Raw genomic sequence first — 27,657 nt, 5'->3', positions numbered from 1 at the left:
CCGACGGTGCGGGCAGGGCTGGGGCGGGGCGTGACGGGTGTCTGTGGGTACGGAAGGGTTTGAAAGGGGGCTTGGGGGGGGTCTCCAGGTGTGGGCACAAAAGGGTTTGTCGGGGGGGTTCTGGGGTTCGAGTGGGGAGCTGGGGTGGGGGTGGGGCGCAGGCACGGCGGGGCTGCACCCGTGGCACTGGGGGTCTGGTGTTTGTTCCCCCCTTCGGAGCAGTGGAGCCAGTGCAGTGGTTGCCATAGCAGTGCTGGTATTGGGGGGGCTGCATTCTGCACTGGACCCTCACCTCAGCTCCCAGCAGGGTGAGGAACAGGGAACTCACTTGGTGCCCGGGGGAGGCAGAGTCACCCTGGGTTCCCCCTCACCCTCAGGCTGCCGTGGGACCATGCCACAGAGAGAGCAGCCCCGGGCACGCCGCGCCCATGGCTGGGGTCAGCGCTCAGCTAGGGGGGCTGTTGCTGGAGCAGAAGACATCCCGGCTGTCCCCTGGCCTGCCAGGCTGGGCACAAGGGCACAGCAGGGCATCCCAGGGCCTGTGCAGTGCAGCCGGGACACCAGCATGAAGCTTGGCAGGCCAGCGAAGGCCATGTCGGGGACCACCAGCTCGGTTAGGCAGAGGCAGGCAGGTAGGCACGTGCTCCCCCTCCCTGCCCACCCTGTGGGGCTGGGAACCTGGGGTCAGCGGGCTCAGCCAGGGCTGGCGTCACGGACTGGCCTCACAGGGCAGGCAACAGCCACCACCACTGGCCACCGTAGCTGCCACCACCCCTTGCTCAACCCTGATCAGTTCAAGAGGGCCAGGCTGCGCGTGGAGAGGGCCATCAAGGTGAGGGGCCTGATTTCACACCCCCCAAGATGCCATGCACTTACATTTATTGCATTTGTGGCTCAGGTGTAAGAGCTGAGCTGGAGGGACCAGGGGTGGGCAGGCTGAGCTCTCTGGTCTCTCCCCAGGAGAAGAAGATCTTCACAGTGCAGGGCCCGTACCCCGTCATGCGCAGCCTGCTGCGGGCCCGGGGCTGGGTAGAGAGGAAGCTCCCCAGCACGGGCAGGGTGGGCAGCTGCCCAGAGCAGCAGCATGGCAGCCAGGAGAGGCGGCTGCAGGAGGAGGATGAAGGCAGTGATGGTGCTGAGCAGGGGGAGGCAGTGCTGGACCTGCAGCTGGGGTCACCATGCCATGAGGCACAGCCTTTGCTGGGGACCCCAGGGCCCCTGAGCTTCTCATGGCCACCCAATGAGGAGGAGGAAGAGGAGGAGGAAGAGCAGTGGGATGAGGACCCTGATGGCATCCATGACCTCATGGTTAGCTGAGCTCTGCTGCAGCCCCCAGCACCCTTCCTCTGGGACCCCCTGGCGCAGGGGCTGAGGGTGGGATGGAGGCTCTGTGCCTCACCCCAGCTCCCTCCCTCCCACAGTCCTGCCTGGTGCGGGACCAGGTGCCGAACTTCATCTGGACCAGCCGCTGCAGCACTGACTGCCGGCTGCTGCGGCAGGACCAGGTGGTGAACCACTATGCTGGGGTAGGCGCCTTCACCACCAAGGTGAGAGCTTGGAGCCCCTGGGGAGGGGGATGCAATAGGGCTGGTGGGGTCCAGCGGGGGCTGCTACCTTTCTCCAAACAGGAGGGGCTGTGTCAAAACCTGCGAAACCTGCCCTGGTTCGACCAAGCTGACCCTGACACCTTCTTCCCCCGGTGCTACCGGCTGGGGGCTGCAGATGAGCGGCAAGCCTTCATCGGTGAGCTTGGGGCTGGCACAGCCCCCCAGGGCTGTTGCCCTCCTGTCCCCCCACCCCATGCTCCTGGTCCCCCTGTGTCCTGTGCGGGACTGGGGTGGGATGATGCCCCCCTACCTTGCAGAGGATTTCCGCTTGACAGCAGCTCGCAGCCTGCTCAGAGTGGCCCTGGAGAGGGCTGGGGATGTGCCGGAGGGGACAGAGCAGCCCCTGAAAGCTGGCGAGGGGCCAGGTGAGTGTGTGGAGCTGCACCTGAGGGGAACAATGGGGAGTTCAGGGTCAAGGACATGTCTGGGGGCTGAGCTTCTGCTTGGGGCTGTGGCTTGGGACTCCCCCTGCACCCTGAGGCCAGCCAACCTTACTGGTGCTCTGCCTCACCCCCCACCCGTCCCCATGCACCCACAACCACCCATCTCCATGGTAAGGCTCTGTGCTTTGGCCCTGAGGGTGGCACAGCAGGTCGCCAGGAGCCATGTCCCTCACCCCGTACCATCCACAGCAGGGTCGGGGTCCCTCCTGCCCCCCCAGCTGGTGGAGGAGGCCCTGCAGGTCTGCAGGCAGCACCTGGCCAGCCTGGGGCACCAGGACATCGACTGGGACCCCTCAGCTCCCCGCATGACGGACGCCGACTGGGACCGCTTCCTGCGGGACTACTACCACGTGGTGCAGTGAGTGCTGAGCAGGATGGGGGGGACAGTGTGGTGGCACCAGCGCTGAGCCCCCCATGCCCCCCCGCAGCTTGGGGGCCAGGCTGGTGCTGAGTGAGGCGCAGCGGGAGCAGTGCCGGGCCCTGCTGTGCTGCCTGGCAGAGCAACTGCCCCAGTTTGGCATGGAGGGTGACCGCAACGTCTGGATCCTCAAGCCTGGTGCCAAATCCTGCGGCAGAGGTAAGGCCAGGAGGAGCTGGGGGTGGGGCACAGGCTCCCTTCTAAGTGCAGGGCCCCCACCGTCACCATGTCCCCAGGCATCATCTGCACAGCACGGCTGGAGGAGGTGCTGGAGCTGGCGGGGGGCTGTAGAGCACCCTCAGCACGGGTGGGTAGCTGGGTGGTGCAGAAGTACGTGGAGCGGCTGCTGCTCATCTTCGGCACCAAATTCGACATCCGGCAATGGTTCCTGGTGACCAACTGGAACCCACTGACTGTCTGGTTCTACCGAGAGAGCTACCTGCGCTTCTGTTCCCAGCCCTTCTCCCTGCGCCGCCTGGACCCGTGAGTGCCCCCTGCCCTGGCACCCACACCCCAGTGCCCTGGTACCCCACTGACACAGCCCCGCTCTCCCCACCCCAGCGCCCGGCACCTCTGCAATGTCTCCATCCAGAAGCAGTTCAAGTCAGTGCGGAGCCAGCACCCCCAGCTGCCCCCTGACCGGATCTGGTCCAGCCGGCAGTTCCAGGCGTACTTGGCACAGGTTGGGCAGGCAGATGTCTGGCACCAGGTGATGGTGCCCGGCATGAAGGCGGCAGTGGTGGGCACCCTGCGCAGCACCCGAGACCTCGTACGGTCCCGCAAGGGCAGCTTCGAGCTCTATGGGGCTGACTTTGCCTTTGGGGAAGATTACCAGCCTTGGCTGCTGGAGATCAACGTCAGTCCCACCATGGCCCCCTCCTCAGTCGTGACCAGCCGACTCTGCGCCAATGTCCAGCGGGACACGCTGCGCGTGGTGCTTGACCGCAAGGACAACCCCACCTGCCCCACTGGGGCCTTTGAGCTGATCTACAAGGAGGTAGGCTGGGGAGGGCTGGGGGGCAGGCCTCTTGCAGGCACAGAGCCCCCACTCCCACCCATGTCCCCCCACAGGCGGTCATGCCCAGGCCTCTGGCCGTGGGGCTGAAGCTGACGGTGGAAGGTCACTCTCTGAGGAAGCCCCAATCCCAAGGCAAGCCCCCCACTGCTGCACCTGCTGCCCACCAGCCCATCGTGCCCCCCAGCCCCTGGGGCAGAGCCAGCCAGGTTCCCCACCCAGCAGCAGCGTGGGAGAAGCTGGTTCCCCTGGGGCGATGGAACCGCCGCTGCCCCACTGGCTCTGCCCGCCCAGCACCCCTGCAGTCCCCACGCTGCTGTGCCGGGAGCTGCTGCAGCTCAGCTGCCTGCTCGGGCCACCCCAGGCAGCTCTGCTGCAGCTCAAGTGTCCATCCCCTGGCCAGGGTCCCCATCCCACCACCCCGGGGAGCCCCCAGCCAGCTCCTGGGGACCCACAGGCCAGCTCCCCTCCTCCCCTCCCGCCGGGGTATGACACCCACCCAAGCTGGCACCTGGCATCTGGACCCCGTGCCACCCAAGCCCTGCTGCAGGGAGGGGGCGTGCAGCAGCTCCCAGGGGGGACACAGAAGAGCTGTGACACTGAAGGCCATCCAGGAGCGCACCACACAGCACCCTGTGCCTCACAGCTGGAGCAGTGCAGCAGCACCAGCTCGCCCCCACCTCAGCCAGACCCCATCGCTGGGTCGGGGCACACAGCCCACCCTCCGTGGGGGCTGCAATAAACGTCTGTGACATTGAATCTGGGTCTGCCCCTCCCTGCGTGGCAGGGCACAGCTGGGGCTGCACCGCGCCAGGGCTGTGGGCAGGAACCGGGGCTGCTGGTGGCAGAGAGCAGGCAGGAACCGGTGCCTCCGCTCCCGCCTGCCTGCGGTTGTGCCTGCCAGACAGAGCCAAGCCCCAGCAGTGGTGATACGGCTGTGCCCCAGCGCTGGGAACCAGGTCAGGCACAGGGGGTGGTGGCAGCACTGCTGTCGCTGGCTCTGCTTGGAGGGGCTGGTGCCCCCAGCGATGCCGTGGGGACAGGGGCAATGTGTCCCTTGTGTGCCAAGGAAAGAAATGGGCGCTGAGCCACAGTGGTGGCAGGTGGGGCTTTAATGGGGTAGCACAGAGAAGCAGGGTGGGGATGGGGTTCCCCTGCAGGTGCTAGGGCTCCTGATGCCCAGGCAGCCCCAGGCGGCGCAGGGTGCGCAGGAATGGGGGTGGCGGAGGGGCACAGAGCGGGCCCTGGGGCAGTGCCAGCTGCTGCAGGTGCAGGTGGAGTGGAAGGCTGCGGAGCTGCTGCAGGGACAGCCCCAGCCGGTGCAGCAGCTCCTCGTCCAGCACCTGCAGCAGGGCAGGAGGCAGCTCAGCAGGGACCCCGGGGGTCGTGCTGAGCCGCCCCCAGCACCCACCCTGGCCACGTACCTGTGTGTGGGGCGGAGTGGCTGTGGGGGGCAGGAGGAAGGGCACCCCCAGCACCCTGCCCACACGGGACGAGTGCTCATGGTCGCCCAGCGCTGGACACAGCAGCAGCGTCAGGTGCACCTGGAGCTGCTCCGGGAAGGCTGGGGAGGCATGGAGGGGGCAGTGTGGTGGGATCATGCTGGTGGTGGGGTTGCAGGTGGTGGGTGTTGGGTGGTCACTCACCTGTCTTGGGCTGGAGCTGGAGGAGGGCACAGCCCCCCGCGGTGCCCAGCACCCGGTAGCGGGTCAGGGTGCTCTTCACCTCCTTCCTGGCCAGGCTGCGGCGCCCTGGGGCCGGCACTGGCACCACCTGCGGCAGCACAGGCCTCAGCACCCCGCGGGGCACCCCCCCAGGCTACCCCCCAGCACCCCCTTACCACGGCGGTGTCACCCTGCTGCTGCCAGCACAGCCCGGTGCGGATCTCGCCCTCCACCTCTGCTGGGACTCCCACGGTGACAGCACTGCGGGGAGGAGGGGAGGGGGGGTGAGGAGGGGATGGGTCCCACTGCCCTGGCACAGCGGGGTCCCGGGGACTCACCGGTACGTGGCAGGGTACTGGCCCCTCCGGCGGGCGTCAGTAAAGAACTGCTGGAGCTGCTCAGTGGTGCGGTGGCAGCTGGACAGGAGGACAAGGCCAGAACACTCCCTGCAGGATATGGGAGCTTTGAGGCCTGGGGGAGGGGCAGGCACCCCCTGACCCCCGCAGCACCCCTCAGCCCTACCTGGCGGGAGCCTTCACCACGTGGAGCTCAGCGTGGAGGCCCAGGCGCCGTCGCAGCGCCGGCAGCAGTGCCGCCAGGCTCAGCTCCCCAGGGCACCCTGCAGAGGGGGGTCAGTGCCTGCTGGGCCCCCCCCGCCTGGCCCCTCATATCCCACACTCACCCAGGACGGGCAGGCCAGGGGGCTTGCTCAGCGCCAGCAGGGCTCCTGGTGAGGGGACATCTGGTCAGGGTGCAGCCCCCCCTGCTGCTGCCCCCTCCAGCGTGTCCTGTCCCCCCCCACACCCCCGGTACCTTCCCGGTGCACCACGGCGTCCTCCAGCAGCCCCAGCGTCCCCTCGGCACCCAGCGGCCGCCCCCACCTGCGGCGAGTGCAGTGGGCTGTGGGGGCACGGGTGGCGTGGGACCCTCCCCCAGCCACCTACCCGCGTGGGACATTCCCCCTCCCCCAAGGCTACCTACCCTGTTCCCCACCCTGTGCGTCCCCACTGCCCTACACGTGTCCCCAGATCTGGCCCCCACCCCACCACCCTGCCCCCCCCCGTGCACCCCTGCAGCTGTCACCGCACCCTCATGCTCCCCCAGACCCCCCAGCTCACGCACGCGCGCCCCACGCCTGTTCCCCTCCCCCACGCATCCCATAACCTCCCTGGCCCCACAAGTGCACAACCCCGCAAGCCGCCCGCACCCACGCGTGTGCGTGCCCACGCGCACCCCGGGACGTGCGCCCCGTATGCACACGCGTGCGCGCCCCCGCGGCCCCACGAACGCGCGCCCCCGCGTGCCGCCACCCCAACCCCCCCCGCCTCCTCGCGCCCCACGCGCGCGCTCCCACGCCCCGCTGACCCCGCGGCGCGCGCCCCCTGTCCCGCGCGCGCCAGCACGCGCCCAGCCGTGCCCCCGCCCGCCATGGCGGCGCTGCGCCTGCGCGCAGGCGGCACCAAGGGGGGAGCCGGCCGCCGCGGCCATAGAGCCGGGCCTCCGGGAGCGCAGAGCGGCCACCCAGGCTTTCAGAGCCGGCGGTCGCGACCATAGATAGGCGGAAGTGTAGGCAGAGCGTCCCGCTAGCAGGTGGGGTGCGGCGCCCGCGGCGGACCGGGCCGGCGGGGAGGGGGCCCCGGGGGTGTCACCTGCGTGGGTGCCCGGGAGCCTGCCCCGGGGGGTCGGGCGGGCGCAGGGCAGTCACGGGAAGGGAGTTCCGCGGCTGTCACGGTGGTCTGTCACTGCGGGAGGGGAGGCCCGGGGAGGCTCCCCGGGGGGCTTCAGCTTGCGGCTGCAGGCGGGCCTCCCGCAGGGAACGTCGGGGGAGGCCTGCTCTCGCCTCACGTTGTGCCTCCCCAGGATAGTGCCATGGCCTCCCGCGGGGGTCCCCGCGCTGCCGGCACCGATGGCAGCGACTTCCAGCACCGTGAGCGCGTGGCCTCTCACTACCAGATGAGGTAGGTGTCCCGCCACTGCGGGGCCCCCGCGGCCTCCCCCAGGGCTCCAAGGATGGCCCGCGTTCCCCCCCAACAGGCCCTGACAGCCCTGTGCTCTTTCCGCAGCGTGGCCCTCAAGACAGAGATCAAGAAACTGATCTACACGCATGTGGGCATCTGGCTGCTGCTGCTGGCCCAGATGTGTGTAGGGCACCTCAAGCTGCTGCCCCACGACCAGGTGGCCATGCCCTACCAGTGGGAGTACCCCTACCTGCTCAGCATCCTGCCCTCCCTCCTGGGCCTCCTGTCCTTCCCCCGAAACAACATCAGCTACCTGGTACTCTCCATGATCAGCACCGGCCTCTTCTCTGTGGCTCCTCTCATCTACGGGGCCATGGAGATGTTCCCCATGGCGCAGCAGCTCTACCGCCATGGCAAAGCTTACCGCTTCATCTTCGGCTTCTCAGCCGTCTCTGTCATGTACCTGGTGGTGGTGGTGGCTGCCCAGGTGCATGGCTGGCAGCTCTACTACAGCAAGAAGCTGCTGGACTCCTGGTTTACCAGCACGCAGGAGAAGAAGAAGAAATGAGCGGGGATGGGTGGGCTCCATGAGGGCTGGAGCTCTGCAGCCGGGCCCTGTGGGGCAGCGCTGGCGCAGCTCTGGTGAGGGTCTCCGGGGACCAACGTGTGTGTCTGAGCCACGCCATGGCACCGGGCTCGCATGCCGGGGGGGGGGAGACCCCGGGGCTGAGGTGGCTCCCGGGCCGTGGAAGGTCCCTGGGGTGCGGTGCCCCTTCCTCCGTGTCTTGCTCTGTGTAAATAAAGCATGCCCCGCGCTCCCACGCGTGTCCGCGCCGCAGGAAGCGCCGCCCGGCAGTGGGGCGGGGGAGCGGCGGGGGGGGGGGGGGGTGGCGCGGCGGGGCCGCACGTGCCGGCGGAGGAATGCGGCGGGGCCGGCCCGGGGCGGGGCGGGGAGCGGCGGCGGCTCGGCCATGGGGCGCCCGGTGCTGCTCGCCGCCGCCGCGCTGCTGCTGCCGTGGGTCGGGGCCGCCGTCACCCGCTTCCGGGTCTCCGCCAACTTCGTGAGCGCCGGGGAGGTGGGGGGGACCGGGCGGGGGGCGGGCGGCGCCAGGCTCACCCCCGTCTCTTTGCTTGCAGGAGTGCCGGGCCACCGGTGAGTAGCGGCGGGGCCGGGCGGCGAGCGCGGGGCTCCCGGGCTCTGCAGGGTACGGCGGGATGGCAGGGCTCTCGCCGCTGCTGGGTCCTGGAGGGCGGGAGGGGTCACCCGATCACCGGGGCTCTTCTCCTTTCCGAGGGCTCCCGGTCCCCGAGGGCTCCCGGTCCGCGGGGCTCTTGCCCCTTCCCGAGGGCTCCCGGTCCGCGGGGCTCTTCCCCCCTTCCCGAGGGCTCCCGGTCCGCGGGGCTCTTCCCCCCCTTCCCGAGGGCTGCCGGTCCCCGGGGTTCCCCCCCTTCCGATGTCCGCCGGAGCTCCGGCAGGCGGAACCCCCGGCGCACGGCCGCCCCTCTGCTCTCCCCCGGCAGCCGACAGCACGCTGAGCCGCCCCCGCTGCCGCCGCCCGGCCCGGCCCGGGCCCCCGCTGGAGCCACCCGCCCTGGCGCTGAGCGGGGCCCGCCTGTGCCTGCCCGCGCAGCCGTGCCGGCCCTGCCTGCGGGTGCGCCTGGCACTCCCCGCCGCAGGTACGGGCCGGGGCGGGGGGACCGGGCACCCCCGGGCGTGGGGGAACGCCTCGCCCTCCCACCCGTGTCAGCATCCCACGCTGGTTTCTCGCAGAGCTCAGCGGTGTCCGTGGGCTGCAGCTCAACTTCCTGGAGCTGGGCTCCAACCGGGCGGGCTGGCTGCAGGTGTGGCGGCGGCACCGGGCACCGCGCAGCTCACCGGTGAGTCTGGGGTGGACCGCGGGCTGGGCACCGGGGTTGTGGGTGTCCCACTGACCCCCTGCTCCCCACAGTGGCAGGTGCAGTTCGACTGCTTCCCGGCGGAGAGTGGGCAGCAGGTCCTGGTGTCCCTGCGCACCATCCCTGACCGAGGTTTGGCCCTCAGCCGTCGCTGTCTGGTCACTGCTGAGCTGCCCGGTGAGGCTGGGAGGGACCCCGGGGATGTCCGGGGGGGACACCGGCGCTGGCTGACCCCTGCCTGCTCTGCAGGGCCCGTCTTCAACCATGCCTGGGTCCCCGAGGCACGGGCCATCGAGGTGTGGGTGCCCGAAGGCCCTGCCCTGATGGTGCGGCTGTGCCACCAGCTGGCCCTGGAGTGCGAGGAGCTGCCCCGGCCCTTCCACCAGCAGGTAATGGCTCCGGTTTCCCCCCAACTCCCATCCCGGGCTGGGGGCCATGCTCCCTGCCAGCTGATGCTGCCTCTGTGCCTGCAGGTGCTGGTGCTGGGGGGCAGCCGCGTCTCGCTGCCGTATGAGTTCCTGGTGCCCTGCCTGTGTATCGAGGTGCGTCGTCCTCCCCTGTGACTGCTGGGCCCCTGTCTTTTCCCCTGCAGTGAGGGCAGGCAGGATGGGTGGGCGCACACCCCACCGTGACTGCCCCACTCTGCTCCCCTAGGCCTCTTACCCACACCACGACAGCCCACGCAGCAAGCGCTGCCCCTTCCGTGACCAGCCAGCCGCCTGTGAGTGCCCGCGGGCAAGGGAGCCAGGTCCCAGGGGTCCCCCAGCTGGGCCCCCAGCCCTGCTGACTGGTGTCCTGCAGATGGCCCCGAGCTGTGGTCCTCAGTGCGCTTCCACGACTACAGTGCCAGCAGCAAGGACCAGATGGCGATGGTGCTGAGCACCAGCTGCCCCCTACACCCGCGGGCCACCCTGTGCTGGAGAGATGTGGCGGCTGAGACTGCGCCCTGCCATGACATCCCCAACTCCACAGCCAGTGAGGAGGAGCAGGTGAAGGGTCCCAGTCCTGAGGTGCCACTGGGTGCAGGGCCATGTCCCTGCCTGTGGCATCTGCTGGACCCCAGGTCCCCCAAGGGTGGCGGGTGGGTGCTGGGGTGCCCGTGGGCTGTGTGGGTCAGGGACAGTGACATGCTCTCTGCTCATTCCAGGCATATACACTGGACAAGGTGGATGTACACCCCCAGCTCTGCTTCCGGGTAAGCCTCCAGGGGTGGGTGGGCACTGTCTGGGAAGGGGATGGGGGGCAGCTATGGGCGATGGTGGCTCACCCACCCCCTCTGCTGATCCCCGCTCCCCCCAGTTCTCCTACAGGAACAGCAGCCATGTAGAGTGTCCCCACCAGCCAGGTGAGCCCTGTGAGCTGGGGCACCCCTGGGCTGACCACAGCTCTGCCCTGAGGACCCTTGCACCCCTTGTCCCCTTGGGCATCCTTCAAACCTGCCCCTCCCCCTCTCTGGTGACTGCAGAGACCGCCTGGAACGTTTCAGTGAGCATTTGGGGGCTGCAGTTGCGCCTGCACCTCACCTCCAGCATCCCCACAGCCTTCAGCGCAGCCCTCTGCCAGCGCCGGAGTGGGCAGTGTGAGGCTGAGGCCCCACTCTACACCGTCACACAGGTGAGCAGCACAGGGCTGGGGGCAACATGGGGGGCACCCACGCGTGGTGACTCTGTCCTTGTGCTTTGCAGTCGGAGGGCTCTGCCCCGGGGGAGCTGGCACTGCTGCTGCCAGTGCAGGTCCTGGGCAGCTGCGTGCTGGTAAGGTGACCTCTGTGCTGGCACCAGCACTTGCACGGCTGGGGGGGACACCCCAACATGGCCCCCCCTCACTTAACCCCTTCCCCAGGTGTGGCGCTCAGATGTGCGCTTTGCTCGGAAGCAGCTGCTCTGTCCTGATGGTGAGTGGAGGTCTGGGGGGGGCATGGCGGGTGGAGGTGGCGGACAGAGACCCACCCCTCACTGCCCCTCTCCCAGTCTCCCGCAGGCACTTTGGGCTGCTGGGCCTGGCACTGGTGCTGGGGCTGGTGGTGACTGTGCTGCTTCTCAACTGCCGCGGCACCTGGAGGCCGGCTGATGGTGAGGGGCACCCCAGGGGGCTGTGGGACCAGTGGGAAGTGGGCATGGTGGCCTCGGGGCTGGGGTGCCAGCTCCCCGGCTCGTGCAGCGGATGCTTGGATGCCCTTGGGGGATGCCAGGATGTCCCTAGGGAGTGCCAGGGGGGCTCGGGGCAGGGCTGTCACTGCTGTCCCCTCCATCCCGCAGGTGGCCTGGGCGGGCGCCCCGTGCTGCTGCTGTACTCCCCGGACTCGGAGGAGCACCTGGGCCTGGTGTGCGCACTGGCCGAGCGCCTGCGTGCGGGGCTGGGCTGCGACGTGCACCTGGACCTGTGGGAAGCAGGTGGCTTGGGGCAGGCAGGCACCCTGCCATGGCTCTACGCCCAGCGGGGCCGCGTGGGCCGCCAGCACGGCACTGTCCTCCTTCTCTGGAGCCGGGGCAGTGCCCGGCTTTTCCGCCGGTGGCGGGTCGGGGCAGCCGGTGGGACCGCTGGCGATGCCCACGACATCTTCGGGGCGGCCATGGCCTGCCTGCACGGGGAGCTGGGGGTGGCGGGACATGGTGGCGGGTGGGTGCTGGCCTACTTCAGCCATCTCTGCAGCCCCCGCGATGTCCCCAGGCCACTCCGACCCCTGCCCACCTACCGCCTGCCCCGGCAGCTGCCTGGGCTGCTGGGTGCCCTGCGGGGCAGCCCCCCGGTTCCCCGCCGCTGGGGCAGAGCAGGGGGGCTCCTGCACCGGCTGCTGGAGGAGGGGGCTGGGGAGGGCACCCCCCCAGCTCGACCCCCCGGGGTGGCAGCTGGCACCTGAGTGCCCATGCTGGGGCTGAGCTGGGTGTTGCTGCGGGGCCAGTGGGGCTGGGCATGGCCCCCCGGTGAGGGCGGGGGTCCTGTAGCGGAGGTGTAGGGCTTGGCCAGGTGCCAGCCGCGGTGGCAGGAGGGGTGCCCGGGGGTGCCGCACGGTGGGGCCCCAGCAGGGCTGGCCCCAGCCGTGGGATGTGCTGCCGGGGCCGGGAGCGGACGTGCTGTCCCCGGGCCGGGGGCAGCTTTATTTCCACACAGGAACCTCTTCCAGTGGAGAGCCGGGACCCCGGGAAGCCCCTTGGGATGCCGCAGCCGGGCGAGGGGCCGGCTGGAAGGAGCTGAGCGGTGGTGGAGGGGAGGTCCCTGCCCTGCCCGGAGCGAGGGGGGCTGGGGCGGCCGGGCACAGCATGGCCCTGCCCCTTGCTGCCTCTGGCCGCAGGACCCGGGCCGGGCTGGGAGCAATAAAGGTTCCGTTTCACCCTGCCCCGCCGTCTGTGTGCTGTGCGGGGCTCGGCTGGTGCCCTGCTGCGGGTGGCGGCCGCCCGGCGGCCCCGTGCGGGACGGCGGGTCCGAGGACGGGGCGTCCGAGGACGGGGCGGGCAGGGCTCACCCTTGTCCCGGCATCGAGCCCCACCCCCGGCTCCCCGCGGCCGGGCCGGGCCGGGCCGGTCACCGTGTCCGCACCGCGGGGCAGCCCCGAGCCCTCTCGGCAGCGCCGAGGCAGGGGCCGCCCGCGGGCCGGTGCGGGAGCGGGGAGGCCCCACCCCGGGGCGGTCGGTGCCGCGCTAGGACCCGGGTGTCCGGGATCGGAGCAGGAAGCGGGAGCTGGCGGCGGCGGCGGGGCCCGCGGAGCCGGGAGCGGGAGCGTCGGGAGTGGCCGGCGTGGGGCCGGGGCACCCCACGGCCCCGGCCCCGCCATGGGTGCCCTAGGGCGGCTGCTGCTGCTGCTGCTGCTGGTGGCCGGGGTGGCGGGTGAGCGCGGGGCCCCCCACGACGCCCTGGCTTGCTCCCAGGTGGGTTTGGTGTTGCGGGCACGTGGGCCACCGGGTCCCCTGACACCGCCACCGGCCTCACCCCCGCCTCGTCCCAGGGCCTCGCCTGCCGCCTTCTGGGTAAGTGCCCCCGCCACTGCCACGGACCCCGGCCCGCCCGGGGCATGGGGCCCCCATCCACCATCCATCTCCCCCCCCCCCCACCAGACACCGACGTGCTGTGCGGGACGGAGCCACCAGGGCCCGGGCATGGGCTGTCCCTGTCTGGGCTGCGGCTGGAGCCAGCGCTGCGCTGTGCCGGGCCCACGGCCTGCTCACCCTGCCTGGAGGCACGCCTGCGCCTGGCCCTGCCACCTGGCTCCAGCGGCCAGCCCCGCCGCCCCTCGCCGTCTGGCATCCCCCGGGCACAGGATGGTGGCGAGGGTGGACAGTGGTCACCGGTGGATGGGGCCGCCTCATCCCAGCCCAACATCACTGCGCTGCTGCTGCTCTCCGGACACACGTACACTTCCTCCCGCTGTGTGGCCGTGGAGGTCCAGGCACCCCTGGCACCCTCACTGCCTGGCCGACCCCTGGTACATAGATGTGGGGTGTCAGGGAAGGGTGTCCCTGGCACCAGCAGTCTCCATGGACTGCAGTACTTGGGGATGTGGGTGCTGGCACCAGCACATCTCCATGGCGCGGTGGTCCTGTTCCCCGTGCCCCAGGGAGATGGGTGCTGGCAGTGCTGGTGCCTTGCCACAGCGCAGTGGTGGTTTTCCTGCCCAGGGCTGGGTGACCTTCCGGTGCTTCGAGGCGCCGCTGGGCTCCGAGCTCCACGTCACAGCGTACACCAATTCGCACGGCCGCCAGAGGCTGAGCCAGTGGCAGCGGGTGCCAGGTGAGCCCCCGGCATGCAGCGCCGCAGCAGCCACATCCCCCTGCGTTCACTGACCCCCTGTCCCCACAGACTGCTCGTGGCCTAAGGCACAGGCTGCCGTCCCCCAGTGCCAAGGTAGGTGCTGGTGTTCCCCAGCTGTGGCCGTGCCAGGGTCCCCCCACCTTGGCGCATGTCTGCGGGGCAGAGCTGGGCAGTGGATGCCAGGGGAGAGGGTGGCCCCCAGGGGCCATGGCCTGTGCTGCCATGCTGGGTACCCTGAGCCACCTCCGGCGCAGTGCCTAGGCTGCGCATCTCCCCGGGGCCGAAGGAAGTGGTCGTGGAGGTGCAGGGGGCCGCTGTGGGGCACAGCTACACCCTCCGGCTCTACCACAACCAGAGCCACAGCACCAGTGGGCCAGGGCGTGCAGTGACCGCAGTGAGTATGAACCACTTTCCCGACCTCCCACCCTGGCCAGGCTCTGGCCACTGCCCCCCCCCCCCCCCCCCCCGCCCCCCTCCCCGAGAAGCCGTGTCTGTGTTACAGGCAGGGGGCTGGGAGAGGGTCCCCTGGAAGCGGGTACCTCTGAGCTGGGTGACCCTGCCAAAGGGCAATTTGCCACGGGGTGACCCACATCTGGTTGCCGGTGACAGAGCAGCCCCATGAACTACAGCCTGCCAGCCGAGGAGGTGCTGCCCTGCCTCTGCCTGCAGGTGGGTGCCCAGCCAGACACCATGGGGGTGGCAGGACTGCTGCCAAAGCAGAGGGGCTCTGGGCACTGTGTGTCCCCCTCTGGCATTGCCAAGGGGCTAGCTGGGTCACAGTCACAGCATGGACACCCCAAATCCTTCTTCTTCTCTCTCTTCCTCCCCACCAGGTCTGGCCAGAAACACAGGACTCACTGCGGGCCACCCTGTGCCCCTTCTCCCACGGTACCCATGCTGTGGGGCTGGGGTGGGCTGGGGCATGGGGTCGCTGGGACACAAGGGGACCCAAGGGGACACCACATAGGGTGACACCCCCTCTCCTGGTGCCACTGCAGACACTGAGGCCTGGGAGCGGCTGTGGGCACGCAGCCAGCTGGTCCTGCATGCTGTGGGGCAGGTGCTGACCTGCTCCCTCTCGGCGCCCTGCGACCTCCCGGCCGAGCTGGTGCCCTGTTGGCAACTGGTGCCCGCCGGGCCCTGCCAAGCCTTGCCTGGCTTGCAGCAGCCCAACGTGGGGCAGGTGAGTGGGGGCTCCGTGGGGTGCCAGAAGCATGGGGGGATGTGAGTGGCACTGATGGAGCATCACTTCTGCCCACAGGGACCCCAGGACTTTGGAGGGCTGCGGCCGCACCCCAACCTCTGTGTGCAGGTAGGACACCCCTCTGCCCCGTGGCTGCCCCATGGGCAGACCCAGGCACTGTTAATCCACTCTTTGGGGCAGGTGTGGAGCAGTGGACAGGTCCAGCTGATCCAGTGCCTGAGGGACCGTGAGTACTGCTGGGGTGGGAGGGCAGGGGTAGCCTGAGGGTCTGGCTGGGGGGGGTGAGCCCTCCCTGGCCTCCCCTTGCCACCCTACAGCCCCCTGATACATCCGTAGGAGCGCTGCCTGGCCGCCCTGATGACCTCCTGCTGCTGGAGCCTGGTGGGAACACCTCGCTGTGTGTCCTGGAGCAGGGCGCCTGCACGCCCCTCGCGAGCTTCACCAGCACGGTAAGGAACAGGGAGCCTTGTGTCCTGGTGGCAGCAGCACTGGCGGCACAGCTGGCTCACCCCCTGCCGATGTTGCAGGGAGCGGGACACCCTGGTCTGCTGGAGCGGGAGCTGCAGCGGGACGTGGCGGCTGGGCAGTGCAGGCAGGTCAGTGCGGGCAGCCAGCGGGCAGCGGGCAAGGACCAGGCAGTGTGTGACATGCCCCCATGCCCACAGATCTGGCACAGCAAGAACAGCACCGGGGTCGTGCTCTGGGCCTGTCCCCTGCACAAGTGTGAGTGTCCCCAGCTGTGCCTGGAGAGAGGGGGGCTGGTGTGGGGCTGAGGGAGAGCACCCACCCCCTGGAGCCACTGGGCAGGCGCCGGGGGGGGCCTTGGTGGACACTGACCCCAACCTGGCAGACCTGCGTGCCCGCTGGGCCCTGGCGTGGATGGGGGTGCTGCTGGGAGCCGCCTGCCTCCTGCTCCTGCTCCTGCTGAAGAAAGAAGATGTGAAAGGTGAGCAGACCCCACCTGGGGGCTGTGCCCAGTGGGACACCCCCCCCAGGAGCCCACCTCACTGCCTCTCCTCCCTGCAGGCTGGCTGAAGTCCCTGAGGGCTGGCTACGGCTCTGAGGGTGAGTGTGAGGCAAGCCTGGGGTCTGGGGGCGCAGGGATGTCCATGCCTTCCCCGCAAGGGTCAGTCCCACATCAGGGCTGGTCCCTGCTTGCTTCCTACATGGTGGCTGCCCCACAGGGTGGGTAGGGATGTAGGGGGACAGAGCAGAGGGTGGGAATCTTACTGGGGAGGATCCCAACCCACCTCACCCCTGGCTGTCCCTTCGGGTGGGTAAGGGGGTGGAGGGGCGAGCAGGGGGTGAGTCCGGCATCAGTGTTTGTCTGGGCCTGCTTCCCACCGTGGCTGTTCCTTAGCTGGGGCACAAGGGGTGCTGCAGTGGTTGGGAGACAGAGCCAGTGGGTGGCCCCCACTTCGTGGGCGGCCGCCCCAGCCTGCCTCCCACCATGGCTGCTCCATAGGGTGGGTACAGGGTGCCCAGGGGCGTTTGGGCACTGACAATGCCCCCCAGGCCCGCTGCAAGGCCGGCGGGCGCTGCTGGTGCACGCGGTGGAGCCGGCAGCAGAGCGGGCAGCGTGTGCTTTGATGGCAGCCCTGCGCCCACTGGGGCTGGCAGTGGTGGCAGCACCGGGAGGTGGCAGCGGGGGTAGCGACGTGGGGGCCACTGCCCTGGTTGCATGCCCAGCACCACCGGGCCCTGTGTGACGGTGACACCATCATACTCCTCCTCACCCCGGCGGCTGTGGCTGCCACACACGAGTGGGATGCCAGGGCCGGGGCCAGTGGCCCCAGCCCCGGTCCCAGCCATGGTGCCGGCCCCGATGAAGCCCCCACTGTCGCGCCTTGCGAGGTGTTCGCAGCAGCTCTGTCCTGCGCCATGCCAGCACTGGTGGTGGGCAGTGGGCACTATGTGGTGGCCCGGCTGGAGGCCTCGGTGCCGGTGGTGCCGCCAGCGCTGCAGACAGCCCCTGCCTTTGCACTGCCCAGCGAGACGGGGGCTTTCCTGCGGGCGCTGGCGGGACCACGGCAACGGCGGGGCTGGTGGCCAGAGCCATACGTGGTGGCAGTGGCCGAGGGGCTGCAGCGGGCAGTGGGGGAATAAAGTGATGGTGCCTTTGCTGAGCATGAGTCCAGTCCCTGGTGGGCAGGGATGGGGGTGGACTGGGGAGCAGTGATGGGGAGGTAAGTGGGGGGCGTGCAGGCAGGAAGGTGGGTCTGGGCTGGTTGCGGGGTGAGGAGGAACTGGGCCAGTTTGGGGGGCTGTGAGATGGAGCTGGACCAGTTCAGGGGGGATTAGAGGGAACTGGGTTGGTTTGGGGGCGAACTGGGCCAGTTTGGGGGGCGGTGTGAGAGGGAACTGGACCATTTTGGGTGGGATGAGGGGGAACTGGGCCAGTTCAGGGAGAGTGTGAGAGGGCACTAGATCAGTTTGGGGGGATCTGGAGAAGAACTGGACCAGTTCAGGGGATCTGGGGGGAAACCGGACCAGTCTGGGGGGGATGAGCAGGAACTGGGCCAGTTTGAGGGGAACTGGGCCAGTGTAGCCGGAGGGGGAAAGTGACCTGGAGTGTTTGGCTGGGAGGGTGATGGGGAGCAGCTGAGCCGCGTCGGGCCTCGCCCAGACCAGGCGGTAGCGGGGCTGGTGCGCCCCGTGGAGCCGCTCCCGCTGCGTGCGGGGGCACCCAGCACAGCCCACCCGCACTCCCCCCTACGACTGCCCTTGGCCTCGGCCCCTTTAAGACGCGGGGAGGCGGGGCGCGGCGGGCGGCGCGGGTTGGCTGGGAGCGGGGGCAGCCAGCGGCGGGCCCGCGGCCATTGGCGGGGGCGGCGGGCGCTGAGTCAGCGGGCACCGCCCACGTGGTGCCGGAGGGGCGGGGCGGGGCGGGGCGGGGCGGGCGGAGGGAGGATGGGGCCGCGGCGGCGCCCGGCGGCCGCGCTGCTGCCGGCCCGGCGGGGCTGGGCCCTGCTGGGGGCTGCCCTCCTCGGGGGGGCCCTGCTGGCGGTCGCCTGCGCCCACCCGGACCCCGACCCGGAGTGGGACGGGGCCGAGCCGTGCCGAGCCTGCCGCGGCCTCGCCGACAGCTTCAGCAGGGTGCGGGGCGAGGGGGCCGGGGGCGGGGGCTGCGCATCACGGGGGGACATGTGGGGGGTGGCGGGCCCGTGGGGTGTATGGATGACAGCCCCTGCTGTGGGGGGAGGCGGGGACCAGTGGGGTGGGGAGGGGCCCAGGGGTGACAGGTGGGGGGGGTCCGACCTACAGTGCCGAGGTGGCCCAGCGCAGGGTGACAGTTTGGGGGTGATGGGTGAGCAGGGACAAAGGGGGTGCTGGGTGGGGTGTCGTGGCTGGGTGGGGGCACAGGCCAGGGGAGCAAGGAGGCGACAGGGGCCCGGGAAAGGGGGTGGCCTGTGCAGGCCGATGGCGAGGGGAGGGCACTCAGAGCATCCCTAGGGAGGGGAGGGGTCCCCGGGGCGGGGAGAAGCTGGGCTCTGGGGTGGCAGGTCCCTGGGGGGACTCGCCCCTGGCTGGAGGAGGGTGGCACAGTCTGAGGGGTCCCTATGGGGAGGGGGTGTTATCGGGGGGGGGGGTCCCACGCCTGCACTGCCCCCCCCCCCCGCCATGTGCCCAGGGCCTGGAGCGGACGGAGCACGAGGGTTTTGGTGGGGGCAACACCGCCTGGGAGGAGGAGAAGCTGGCCAAGTACCAGCACAGGTGGGTGCTCCCAAGCTGGTTCAGGAGGTGGGGTGCCTGTGGGGGCCCAGCTGCCCCCGGGTGACATGTCCCCATGCTGACCCCTCTATCCCTGCAGCGAGACCCGTCTGCTGGAGGTGCTGGAGGGCGTCTGCGCCCCCTCAGACTTCGCCTGCCACCAGCTGCTGGAGCGGAGCGAGGAGCACGTGGAGCGGTGGTGGTTCCATGAGTGAGTCTGGGGACGGAGACGTGATGGGACAGGGGGTTGGCAGGGGGCTGAGCACTGTGTCCCCCCTGCTCCCCAGGCGGCAGCAGCACCCCGACTTCTTCCAATGGCTGTGCATGGACCAGCTGGCACTCTGCTGCCCACCCGGCACCTACGGCCCTGACTGCAGGCGTGAGTAGCTGTGGCATGAGCCAGGTGCTGGCGGCACTGCCCGGGCTGGATGGGCCCCCCCAGCATGCTGCCCCCTGCCCCAGCTGCCAGCCGGCTGATCTCTCCCCATGCAGCCTGTGCCGGTGGGCCCCGGCAGCCCTGCAGCGGCAATGGACGATGTGATGGTGACGGCACACGCCGTGGCACTGGTCTTTGCGTCTGCAGCCCAGGCTATGGTGGCCCCTTCTGTGCCGAGTGTGGTGATGGCTACTACGAGGCCTCACGGAACAAGAGCCACCTCATATGTGCCGGTAGGTGGGAGTCCAGCCTGGCGGGGGGGGGGGGGCTGTGCTGCCGGGGGTCCGGCCCGGTGCTGCCCTGGTGCAGGCAGCTCCCCCCTGCCTGTGCCCACACCTGCTCTGCCTTGCCCCCAGAGTGCTACCGGGCCTGTGGGCGCTGCACGGGGCCGGAGGACTCCAGCTGCCTTCGCTGCAAGAGGGGCTGGGTGCTGCACGAGCACCACTGCATCGGTGAGCGCCACAGTGGGCGAGCTCAGGGCTGCGGGGAACTGTGTCCCAGGAGCTGGGGCTCAACAGGGCCGCCCCCCCGCTTCCCCCCCAGACATCGACGAGTGTGGCACAGAGATGGCGCACTGCCGAGCTAACCAGTTCTGCGTCAACACGGAGGGCTCCTACGAGTGCCGAGGTCAGGGGGAGGTGTGGGGGGGGTGCTGCATGGGTGGCTCCCCCCGCCTTGGGGCCATCCCCCATGGCCTGGGCTGCTGCCGGCTGGGGTGGGAGGGGGCTCCGGCAGCGACCCCGGCTCCTCTCCCCACGACAGACTGCTCCACGGCTTGCATTGGCTGCATGGGCGCTGGGCCGGCTCGCTGCAAGAAATGCAATAAGGGCTATTGGCGAGATGGAGCCAAGTGCCTGGGTGAGTGCATCCCGCGAGCTGGGGGGGCGGCTCTGCCCCCTCCTCCTGCCTGAGCCCTGCCTCCCCCCTAGATGTGGATGAGTGTGCCAGCGCCGAGGAGCCGGTGTGTACAGGAGTGCAGGAGGTGTGCGAGAACACAGAGGGCAGCTACCGCTGCGTCTGTGCCCGTGGCCATGTCCGCCGGGATGGGCAGTGCGTGGAGGACAAGCCCCCCGGTATGGCCTGACACAGCGGGGGGTGGCAAGGGGCTCTGCCCACTCAGCTGTGCCCCCCCACGAGCATTGTCCTTGCAGATGCCCCAGAGAAGGGCTTCTTTGATGACGTGACAGAGGATGAGGTGGTGGTGCTGCAGCAGATGTTCTTTGGCGTGATGATCTGCGCCCTCGCCACACTGGCTGCCAAGGGTGACATGGTCTTCACCGCCATCTTCATTGGCGCTGTGGCTGCCATGGCCGGCTACTGGCTCTCTGACCGCAGCGACCGTGTCCTCGATGGCTTCATGAAGGGCAGATAGCTCTGGGGCTGCCGGCTGCGGGCTGGGGGGGCAGGTTCAGCCTGTGGTGCGGGGGGCCCCCCCAGCAGGTGCTGGCTGCCAAGACCAGTTCCTGCACGCAGTGCTGTGCCCTGCATGTGTCCCCCAGCCCCTCATTAGCGTAGGGTTCCACCCCCCGCTGCAGAATGAGCTGGGGCTCCCTGATCCCCGGGGGCTCCCACACAGCCACCTCCAGCCTGAGCGGTGGTGCCAGGCAGTGTGGCACTGGGGGGGAGGGGCACAGCATGCTGCCCCCAGCCCCTCGTGCTCTGGAGGAGAGGCCTGGCACTATGGCAGGTGGGAGGGCACGGGGGCAGGTTGGGGTGCTCTGGCACCACCAGGTGCTGGGGCGGGGATGCTGGCAGAGCTTGGCCGTGCTGCCTGTCAGGTGAGTGTCCCCAGGCTGCTGGTCCTGTGGGACCTTGTGTCTCCCCCCCATGAGACTGTTCCCAATGGGGCAGCGGGGGACAGGTCTCCCCCCACCCGAAGCCGAGAGGCTGGGAGAGCTGCCCCTGTCCCCCCGACCTCTCCTCCCCATGTTCCCTGGGCAGAGCCCATCTCTCCCCTCCCAGGCTGGCGGGGCCAGGGCTCCCACAGGGCAGGGGGTCAGGGCCCCCCCACTGCTCGTGGGGTGCCATGCCGGCGGGGGGGCCCTGCCGGATGCATGAGCGTGGCCGTTTCATTTGTTCCGTGGTTTGTCCGTCGGGGTGTGCTCATCTGTACGTGTGTCCATATCTCAGGAAATAAAGCTCTGCACACCCAGCTCGGCTACTTGCAGGGGGTGCTGGGGGTGCTGCCGCCCGCCGCTGCCACTGCACACCAACGGGGCCATTTCCTCCCCACATAAACTTTTTATTTCTCTGGTTTGGCACAAATGGAGCTGGCCCCTCCTGCCCGGCCCCCCAGGGGTGCAGAATTGGACCCCCACACTGGGCTCGTCCCCCTGCACCCCCCAGTCTCTGCCCATCCTCACGTTGCCCCAGCTCAGAGCTCGATGGTGTCGCTGGAGAGGCTGCGGGCGTCCACCGGTGCCTTGCCAAGGGCCGGGAAGCTGCGGGGGCCCTCACGCTCCCAGCTGGGGGGTCCGGCGGGCACCAGGAGGGGGGCCCGGCTGGGTGCCTCGTCCAGGGGCAGGCTGTCAGGTGAGGAGAGCCCGTGGTGCCAGGGGTTCCAGCTGATCTTCAGCGAGCTGCTCTCCAGCGAGCTGGCCGAGGCGGTGACGGTGATGGTGACGGTGCCGGGGGGCTGCCGGGGGCCAGGCAGCTCTGTCAGTGAGCTGCACCGCACCATGTGCCCCAAGCCGGGGCTCTCAGCGGGGGCCAGGGAACTGTGGAGCGAGGTGCCGGAGCCACGGCGGGGCCGGCCAAAGAGGCTGTCGTGCAGGAGGTGCCGGCGGCAGAGCGCCTGGTCGATGCTGCGGCGCAGGTCGATGGGGGACGGCGGGCGGAAGGCCAGCTCCCCCAGTGAGGGGGACGAGCCCTGCTCAAAGGTGGTGCAGGAGCGGGCGGCCAGCACGTTGGGGCACTTGGGGCTGAGCCCTGGCATCCCGGCAGAAGCTGCCCAGGCCTCATTGCTGTCCTTGAGCGCCCGCAGGGGCAGCTGCTCCGCCGGGTTGCGAATGAGGTTCTTGGAGATGTCGTTGGCCGGTGCCCGCTCCAGGCTGGTGCCGCCAGTGCTGCCGGTGCTGCCAGCGGCCCAGTCGTAGCAGTTGTTGGGGTACTCGGGCGCCTCAGCTTTGCGGCCGGCACAGAAGTACCGCAGCACCTTGGCCCAGCAGGAATGGCTGGTGGGGCTCCGGTGGCAGCACTGGCAGCACAACGGCTCGGCGGCGGCCATCAGCAGTGCCAGCGCCGTGCCCAGCTCGCCGACCCGCAGCCAGAGCTGTGCCACCCAGCCGGGCCGGGAGAAGCGCCCGGGGGGCCCCAGGACCTCTCGCAGCCACAGGGTGCTGTAGAGCTGCAGCCCGCAGACTGGCAGCCCTGCCACCGCCGCCGCCAGCAGTGCCAGGGCCCCCTGCCGTGGCCCCGGCCTCCCGCTGCCCCCCAGCCCCTCCTGGGGTACCCGCAGCACCTGCCAGCATCCCCAGAGCCCCGCCAGCAGCAGCAGGGCCCCAGCCCCACAGCCCAGCACCTGCAGCCCCAACCCGGTGGTGGGGCCCAGCCAGGGTGGGAGCAGGTCGGCGGTCCCCAGCACCGCGCTCTGCAGCGCAGCTGCAGCCCCCAGTGCCGGCAGCCCCCGGAGCTGGGCTGGCAGCAGCTGGAGCTGGGTCAGGCGCTGGAGCTGCTGGAGCAGGAGGGCGAAGGTGCCGAGCAGCAGGGCAAAGGGGACCGTGCTGAGCAGCAGCAGGGCTCGAGGGGGCAGACGGCCCCGTGCCCCGTAGGGGTCCAGCAGCAGGAAGGTGGCCCGCAGCAGGCAGACAGCCAGCAGCAGCCCATGAGCCCCTAAAATGTGGGGCAGGTGGGGGGGACGCAGGGCAGCTGCCCCCACCAGCCCAGCCAGGCAGCCCAGTGCCAGCAGCAGGAAGATGGCGGCCACCCCGTAGACATGCGCCTCCCAGGCAAAGCCCAGCTGGCGCCGCAGCTCAGCCCAGCGCAGCCCCGTCCCGTTGGCCCCCGGTACCGGGGGAGTGTGGCTGGGCTGCGGCTGTGGTGTGGATGGATGCTGGGGTGCTGGCTGTGGCGTCGCCCCTGCCCGTCGCCATGTGGCTGAGGGGGCCACGGTGCCATGGGCAGGGGGCTGTGTCCCCAGGGTGTCTGTGGGCAGGAAGGAGCGAGATGGTCAGTGGGGAGTGGGGGGGCTTGGTAGCACCCAGCTCCTGCCTGCACCTCCCCCCCTCCCGACTGGGGTGCAGCAGCTGCAGCAGCCCAGCACCGCAGAGGGGATGCCCCTTGCTGGCCAGAGCTGTGCCCACCGGCACCTCCCAGGGGTCTCTGTCAGGACCCACAGTGCAGGGGGTGGCACGGCCCCAGTCACGTCCCTGACCCCCAGGGAAGCCCTCTCCCGCCTGGCACTTAGCACTAATCCCTGCGGGCAGGAGTAGATTAGGGCTGTCGCCGGGCACAATCCTGATTGAAGGTGTCACTGCGTCCCAGCTGGGTGGCCCAAGATAGCTGCCATCCCCCATGCCAGCCCTGATGCCCCAGGGATGGGCTCCCACATCACCTGCAGAACGGATGGGCTTGGACTGCATCACCTGTGTGCCTGGTCCCAGGTGTCCCTGTGGCGGGATGCGCCATTGGCCATGGGGTGGCCTTGGTGGCATTTGGGGTGCTCACAGGGCCCACGGCACCCCGGACCCGCTGCGGGGAGCCGACGTCCTCTTCGGGCAGCAGCCCTGTGAGAGAGGGCAGAGCCAGGCGCTGGCACCCTCAGGGGCTTGGTCCCTGCCAAGGGGTCCCCCATGCCCTGCCAGCGCCTACCTGTGCCGGGGGTGCCAGGGGGGGCTGCGCTGGAGGCAGGTGGCAGCACAGGGCTGAGGGCAGCCCCTGGGGCGGGCTGGGGTCCCCACTGCCCCGTTGGCTTGGGATCCGTGCGAGGGGCTGCATTCCCGGGGCTGGCAGTGGCGCGGCTGAGCGGGGCCCTGCGGGTGCTGCGCTGGTGGGCTGGGAGCACCCGGGTCCAGGGCTCAGCCAGCCCCCAGGATGGTGCTTCAGGGGGCAGCCATGGGGCAGAGCTGGGCAGAGCTGGGGACGGGCTGAGGGCCCCCCACAGTCCCCCTCGTCTGCCCACCGGCTGCATGGAGCTGGGGCTGGCATGGGGACCCTGGGCTGGCCCCATGCCCGTGGGGTGTGGGACAGGGACCGTGCCCAGCGGGACCGGCTGGCTGCTGGCTGGGGTGAGCTCTGTACCCTGTGGGAGGCCTGGGGCCGCTGTGGGTCCCTCCATCACTGGCTGTCCCCCTGTGTGGGTGTCTGCTGTCGCCATCCCTGGTGCCGGCCTGGAGGTCAGGGCGATGGTGGACATGGTGGGTCGAGGACTGGAGGTGCTGGCTGGCCCGGTGACACTCTGTCTGTCTGGGGTCAGGCCCTGCCCTGCCTGCAGTGGCCCTGGGGAGCCCGGCCCCGTGTCCATGGGCACCTCAGGGCCCGGCGTACCCAGTGCAGAGCTGGGGGGCGGCCAGGTCCCCCCCCGGGGCCTGTCCTGGCCTCCAGCCTCATGTCCTCGCCATGCAACGAGCGGCTCCTCTGCCACGGCCACGGCTGTGCCGCTATCCTGCCAGGCCCCAGTGCCAGCACCTGCCGTGGTGGTTTCTGTCTCCAGGGGGGTCCCGGCAGCATCCCCTGCCTGCAGCGGTGGGGACCAGCGCACAGGGCTGCTGCCCCCCCAGCGCTCGGTCCTGGGGGCCCCGGCGCCGCTCGGCTCCCCCGACGCCTCCCAGGTGGGGGGTGGGCCCGGCCATCGCTGTCCCTGGGCAGGGCGATGCAGGGGGTCCCTGCCCCACTGCAGTGTCCCACCTGGGGACAGTCCCACCGGCAGCATCCCCCGGGCCCTGGTGGGGACCCCGGTGGCCAGGAGCAGCCCCCAGGTGATGAGCCATGCTGCAGCCATGGTGAGCACCCCGCGGCCCTGGGGGGACAGTGGGCTTGGTGAGCCGGGACAGCCACAGCTGCCCACGGGGGGCACATGCCACCGGCCACGGGGCTGCTGTGCCCACGGCAACCCGCTGCCCGGGGAGAGAGCCAGCGGCTGGACTGGCCCTGGGCCCTGTTCCCAGCTGTCCCCATCACTGGTGTCCCCGGTGCCAGTGGCCCCATTCCTGGCCTTCCCCTTCCCAGTGTCCCCGGTGCTGGCAGTCCCCACCGCGGTGTCCCTGACCCGGTGCTCCCAGTGCCGCTGGTCCGCGGTGCTTAGTGCTCCCTCCCCCCAGCATCCCCGCTGTCCCCTCCCCGGTGCTCCATCCCTGGTGCCCCCCCCCGGTGTCGGTGCCGCCGGCGGCACCGCTCCGGTGCGCACCGTTCACCTTGGCGCGTCCCCGGCTGCATCCCGGCGGGGATGCCGGGCCCGGCGCGCCCCACCGCCGCCGCACAGGCGGCTCAGCCCCGCCGGCACCGGGGCCAGGGCCGCGGCACGGAGCCGGGCCGCGGCCAGTGCGGGACCAGAGCGCGGTCGGTGCGGCCGCCGCAGTCCGCGGATCTCGCCTGCAGCGCGCCGGGCCGCCCCCACTGCTCGGTGCTCGGTGCCCGGGCCGCGGTGTGGCCAGCCCCCTCCCGCCGCCCGCTGCAGCCCGGGAGGCCCCGGTGCCGGTGCCGGCCGCAGCCCCCCCGCTGACCTGCCGGTGCCGGGTGCCGGTGCCGTGCGGGTGCGGGCGGGCCGGGCTCTGCGGCGGAGCGGGCGGCGGCGGCAGCCGGTCACGCGCCGCCCCGAGCCGCGGGCACCCGCGCGGGAACCCGCCCGGCACCGGGGGGGGGGGGGGGGGGGGGGGGCGCGGGGCGCCCGGGCACGGCTGGGGCCGCCGTGCGGGGCCGGGGCACGGGGACGGGGCGCAGGTGCGGGGCGCGGGGGGCACGGCCCCAGGGGGCTCCGCCGGGGAGAACTCCCGGCGCCGGGTCCCCCGGTGGGGCGGGTCCTGCGGGTCGGTCCCCGCGGGGCAGGACACAGCGGGGCAGCGGCGGGTTGGCTGCCGGAGGGGCGGGCGGACCGGACCGGCGGCGCAGGCAGAGCCCGCCCCGGGAAGCTGCGGCACCCCGGTGCGGTGCTGCTGCTGGTGCCTGTCCCACGGCGGGCGGGGGGCGGCTGCCGGCCCCCCAGCAAGGTCCTCGGGGAGGCCTGTGGGTAGCCCTGGCACCCGGCTGCCCCGCACCTCCCACCCTGCGTGGGGCACGAAGCACCCTGGCAGCCGCGGGGCTATGGGGCCCTGCCAAGGTGCAGGTAATTAGCTAATCAGCTAATTGTCTCGCTGGAGAACTGCCCACCTGCCAGGGCTTGGGCTGGCCTTGGCACAGCCACAGCGCCACAAAGTCACACCGGCTCAGGGCTCTGTCCCGCACAGTGATGCCCGCCGGCTCCCTGCCTGCATCCCAGCTCCCTGCCTGCTCCCTGGCTCCCTGTGTGCTCCCCCGCTCCCTGCCTGCATCCTGGGCTCCCTGCCTGCACCCCGGGCTCCCTGCCTGCACCCCAGCTCTCTGCCTGCACCCCAGCTCCCTCAGGCAGTACCTGAGCTGCCACAGCCTTGGCACACCCCTGTCGCTGCCATTGCTCTCCACTCACCCAGGCCAGCAGGCACATGTGGCACCTCAAGTCCCCACGGCAGGACAGTGCTGGCAGCAGCACACAGTGGCCCGCTCCTGCTTCCTGCAGCCTCTCCATCCCCGGGGCATCGTGCCCGGCCGGGCTCACCACCGGTGCACGGGGCATTGCTGGGCTCCGGGTTGGGTGCCGGGCTGGTTGGGCCGGGCTGGGTGCAGGCACTGGGACCAGGGTGGCTGCAGCAGCCAGCTGAGCCCAGGGGCTGGGGAATTTGGGCAATGCCGGCATGCCGGCCCACACAAAGCAGGCTGGGCAGGCAGCTAATCCGGGGATTAGCACCGGGGAGGCCGCGCCAGGGGAGAGCCAGGCAGCGGCAGAGCCTGGGGCAGCCGGTGAGCCTGCACCGCGCTGGGCACCGCCAGTGCCGAGCACCGATGAAGCCGGCCAGCCTCATGCTGTGGATGGGGTGGCCGCAGTGCTGAGTGTGCAGCAGGGCCGTGGGGGGGGAGCCAGCTGTGCCCCATGTTCTGCAGATGTTGGGTGCCTTTAGTACAAGGCACGGGTGCAGCAGCCACCTCCATGTCCCCGGTGCTGCCAGCAGTTTTGTCCTCTGCCAGGTGACTTGCTGGGCGACGAGTGCCCCACTCTATGCTGCTGCAGCTGCTGCCTGTGCTGATGATGTGTCCTGTGCTCTCATACTCCTGTGCCCACAGCCACCTGGGTTTCACTGGCTTTTGGCCACTGTTCTCCCCCTTCTTCCAGGCTGTTCCCCAAGGAAGCAGGACAAAATTCCAGTTTAGGAGAAAACTGTCCCAAGTAAGTGCCCGCCAACATCCCAGCTTCGCCTTTTCATGACCACCGTGCATGTTTTACGGTGCTGCCCCATGCCCTCTGCAGCGCTCCTTGGCTGTGCTGCCAGAGGGACCACCCCCGGCACCTTCCCTGGGGACCTTCAGTGAAGGGTGGGACGAGACCCCACAAAC

General features: G+C 70.5%; 7 protein-coding genes across 13 annotated transcripts; 5 read left to right on the top strand and 2 right to left on the bottom strand.

Annotated features, from left to right (window-relative positions):
* The first annotated feature begins 162 nt into the window (after positions 1 to 162).
* TTLL3 (tubulin tyrosine ligase like 3) lies at positions 163 to 4,242 on the top strand. 2 transcript variants are annotated; one of them, XM_027793760.2, is made up of 11 exons: positions 163 to 632; positions 729 to 832; positions 961 to 1,308; positions 1,422 to 1,547; positions 1,629 to 1,743; positions 1,865 to 1,972; positions 2,243 to 2,408; positions 2,479 to 2,627; positions 2,705 to 2,951; positions 3,030 to 3,465; positions 3,540 to 4,242. In XM_027793760.2, the coding sequence occupies exons 1-11, from the start codon at positions 392 to 394 to the stop codon at positions 4,233 to 4,235; spliced, it is 2,736 nt and encodes a 911-aa protein (XP_027649561.2). In that variant the 5' UTR covers positions 163 to 391; the 3' UTR covers positions 4,236 to 4,242. The 2 variants fall into 2 exon arrangements, with proteins under 2 accessions (XP_027649561.2, XP_027649555.2); XM_027793754.2 differs by having other exon boundaries at positions 2,240 to 2,408.
* A 335-nt stretch (positions 4,243 to 4,577) lies between these two features.
* On the bottom strand, positions 4,578 to 6,699 carry RPUSD3 (RNA pseudouridine synthase D3). Of its 3 annotated transcripts, none has more exons than XM_055805241.1 (9): positions 6,513 to 6,699; positions 5,961 to 6,047; positions 5,830 to 5,874; positions 5,670 to 5,766; positions 5,486 to 5,593; positions 5,324 to 5,408; positions 5,130 to 5,256; positions 4,908 to 5,047; positions 4,578 to 4,826 (listed from the first exon to the last, which is right to left on the bottom strand). In XM_055805241.1, exons 1-9 carry the CDS (start codon positions 6,697 to 6,699, stop codon positions 4,647 to 4,649), a joined length of 1,056 nt encoding a protein of 351 aa, XP_055661216.1. In that variant the 3' UTR covers positions 4,578 to 4,646. The 3 variants fall into 3 exon arrangements, with proteins under 3 accessions (XP_055661216.1, XP_055661217.1, XP_055661219.1); XM_055805242.1 differs by having other exon boundaries at positions 5,327 to 5,408; XM_055805244.1 differs by having other exon boundaries at positions 5,961 to 6,028; positions 6,513 to 6,592.
* Positions 6,602 to 7,926, top strand: JAGN1 (jagunal homolog 1). Of its 2 annotated transcripts, none has more exons than XM_013303469.2 (3): positions 6,602 to 6,737; positions 7,008 to 7,105; positions 7,211 to 7,926. In XM_013303469.2, exons 2-3 carry the CDS (start codon positions 7,017 to 7,019, stop codon positions 7,671 to 7,673), a joined length of 552 nt encoding a protein of 183 aa, XP_013158923.1. In that variant the 5' UTR covers positions 6,602 to 6,737; positions 7,008 to 7,016; the 3' UTR covers positions 7,674 to 7,926. The 2 variants fall into 2 exon arrangements, with proteins under 2 accessions (XP_013158923.1, XP_027649592.1); XM_027793791.1 differs by lacking the exon at positions 6,602 to 6,737 and adding an exon at positions 6,782 to 6,800.
* A 100-nt stretch (positions 7,927 to 8,026) lies between these two features.
* On the top strand, positions 8,027 to 12,337 carry IL17RE (interleukin 17 receptor E). Of its 3 annotated transcripts, none has more exons than XM_055805238.1 (16): positions 8,027 to 8,166; positions 8,243 to 8,310; positions 8,627 to 8,782; positions 8,877 to 8,983; positions 9,055 to 9,178; positions 9,251 to 9,390; positions 9,475 to 9,543; positions 9,656 to 9,722; positions 9,803 to 9,990; positions 10,149 to 10,196; positions 10,301 to 10,346; positions 10,467 to 10,615; positions 10,687 to 10,755; positions 10,844 to 10,895; positions 10,972 to 11,073; positions 11,260 to 12,337. In XM_055805238.1, exons 1-16 carry the CDS (start codon positions 8,027 to 8,029, stop codon positions 11,859 to 11,861), a joined length of 2,127 nt encoding a protein of 708 aa, XP_055661213.1. In that variant the 3' UTR covers positions 11,862 to 12,337. The 3 variants fall into 3 exon arrangements, with proteins under 3 accessions (XP_055661213.1, XP_055661215.1, XP_055661214.1); XM_055805239.1 differs by having other exon boundaries at positions 8,048 to 8,166; positions 8,243 to 8,258; XM_055805240.1 differs by lacking the exon at positions 8,627 to 8,782.
* IL17RC (interleukin 17 receptor C) lies at positions 11,915 to 17,077 on the top strand. The gene is given in 20 exon segments (XM_055805198.1): positions 11,915 to 11,925; positions 12,322 to 12,713; positions 12,716 to 12,867; positions 12,945 to 12,966; positions 13,054 to 13,421; positions 13,615 to 13,726; positions 13,796 to 13,840; positions 14,002 to 14,141; positions 14,357 to 14,416; positions 14,581 to 14,635; positions 14,746 to 14,930; positions 15,009 to 15,059; positions 15,132 to 15,177; positions 15,288 to 15,400; positions 15,479 to 15,547; positions 15,617 to 15,674; positions 15,802 to 15,897; positions 15,978 to 16,016; positions 16,467 to 16,597; positions 16,599 to 17,077. Coding segments are annotated over 20 exon segments (2,604 nt in total). The 3' UTR covers positions 17,058 to 17,077.
* Positions 17,078 to 17,846: 769 nt separating this feature from the next.
* CRELD1 (cysteine rich with EGF like domains 1) lies at positions 17,847 to 21,250 on the top strand. Its single transcript, XM_055806531.1, has 10 exons — positions 17,847 to 18,047; positions 18,583 to 18,665; positions 18,763 to 18,873; positions 18,950 to 19,041; positions 19,155 to 19,331; positions 19,455 to 19,550; positions 19,642 to 19,725; positions 19,861 to 19,956; positions 20,028 to 20,171; positions 20,250 to 21,250. The coding sequence occupies exons 1-10, from the start codon at positions 17,862 to 17,864 to the stop codon at positions 20,468 to 20,470; spliced, it is 1,290 nt and encodes a 429-aa protein (XP_055662506.1). The 5' UTR covers positions 17,847 to 17,861; the 3' UTR covers positions 20,471 to 21,250.
* A 129-nt stretch (positions 21,251 to 21,379) lies between these two features.
* PRRT3 (proline rich transmembrane protein 3) lies at positions 21,380 to 25,853 on the bottom strand. The gene is made up of 4 exons (XM_055806529.1): positions 25,758 to 25,853; positions 23,908 to 25,054; positions 23,682 to 23,822; positions 21,380 to 23,241 (listed from the first exon to the last, which is right to left on the bottom strand). The coding sequence occupies exons 2-4, from the start codon at positions 25,034 to 25,036 to the stop codon at positions 21,473 to 21,475; spliced, it is 3,039 nt and encodes a 1,012-aa protein (XP_055662504.1). The 5' UTR covers positions 25,037 to 25,054; positions 25,758 to 25,853; the 3' UTR covers positions 21,380 to 21,472.
* Positions 25,854 to 27,657: the final 1,804 nt, after the last annotated feature.

Source organism: Falco peregrinus, chromosome 5 (assembly GCF_023634155.1).
Source record: "Falco peregrinus isolate bFalPer1 chromosome 5, bFalPer1.pri, whole genome shotgun sequence".
NCBI lineage: Eukaryota > Metazoa > Chordata > Aves > Falconiformes > Falconidae > Falco > Falco peregrinus.
Note: the sequence above shows the minus strand (reverse complement) of the source record. Positions and strands in the feature narration are given on the sequence as shown.

Excerpts from the sequence above, each read along its gene's own strand:
- IL17RE (XM_055805238.1), top strand. The coding sequence starts at position 8,027 with ATGCGGCGGGGCCGGCCCGGGGCGGGGCGGGGAGCGGCGGCGGCTCGG. Across the intron at positions 9,179-9,250 it reads GGTCACTGCTGAGCTGCCCG|GGCCCGTCTTCAACCATGCC; the intron begins GTGAGGCTGGGA and ends CCTGCTCTGCAG. Across the intron at positions 9,544-9,655 it reads TGCCCTGCCTGTGTATCGAG|GCCTCTTACCCACACCACGA; the intron begins GTGCGTCGTCCT and ends CTGCTCCCCTAG.
- JAGN1 (XM_013303469.2), top strand. The coding sequence starts at position 7,017 with ATGGCCTCCCGCGGGGGTCCCCGCGCTGCCGGCACCGATGGCAGCGAC. Across the intron at positions 7,106-7,210 it reads GCCTCTCACTACCAGATGAG|CGTGGCCCTCAAGACAGAGA; the intron begins GTAGGTGTCCCG and ends CTCTTTCCGCAG.
- PRRT3 (XM_055806529.1), bottom strand. The coding sequence starts at position 25,036 with ATGGCTGCAGCATGGCTCATCACCTGGGGGCTGCTCCTGGCCACCGGG. Across the intron at positions 23,823-23,907 it reads CCCTGGCACCCCCGGCACAG|GGCTGCTGCCCGAAGAGGAC; the intron begins GTAGGCGCTGGC and ends CCTCTCTCACAG. Across the intron at positions 23,242-23,681 it reads ACCTGGGACCAGGCACACAG|ACACCCTGGGGACACAGCCC; the intron begins GTGATGCAGTCC and ends TCCTGCCCACAG.
- TTLL3 (XM_027793754.2), top strand. The coding sequence starts at position 392 with ATGCCACAGAGAGAGCAGCCCCGGGCACGCCGCGCCCATGGCTGGGGT. Across the intron at positions 2,952-3,029 it reads TCCCTGCGCCGCCTGGACCC|CGCCCGGCACCTCTGCAATG; the intron begins GTGAGTGCCCCC and ends TCCCCACCCCAG. Across the intron at positions 3,466-3,539 it reads TTGAGCTGATCTACAAGGAG|GCGGTCATGCCCAGGCCTCT; the intron begins GTAGGCTGGGGA and ends GTCCCCCCACAG.
- CRELD1 (XM_055806531.1), top strand. The coding sequence starts at position 17,862 with ATGGGGCCGCGGCGGCGCCCGGCGGCCGCGCTGCTGCCGGCCCGGCGG. Across the intron at positions 19,332-19,454 it reads GAGCCACCTCATATGTGCCG|AGTGCTACCGGGCCTGTGGG; the intron begins GTAGGTGGGAGT and ends CCTTGCCCCCAG. Across the intron at positions 19,957-20,027 it reads AGATGGAGCCAAGTGCCTGG|ATGTGGATGAGTGTGCCAGC; the intron begins GTGAGTGCATCC and ends CCTCCCCCCTAG.
- RPUSD3 (XM_055805241.1), bottom strand. The coding sequence starts at position 6,699 with ATGGTCGCGACCGCCGGCTCTGAAAGCCTGGGTGGCCGCTCTGCGCTC. Across the intron at positions 5,767-5,829 it reads CCCTGGCCTGCCCGTCCTGG|GGTGCCCTGGGGAGCTGAGC; the intron begins GTGAGTGTGGGA and ends CCCCCTCTGCAG. Across the intron at positions 5,409-5,485 it reads CAGTACCCTGCCACGTACCG|TGCTGTCACCGTGGGAGTCC; the intron begins GTGAGTCCCCGG and ends TCCTCCCCGCAG.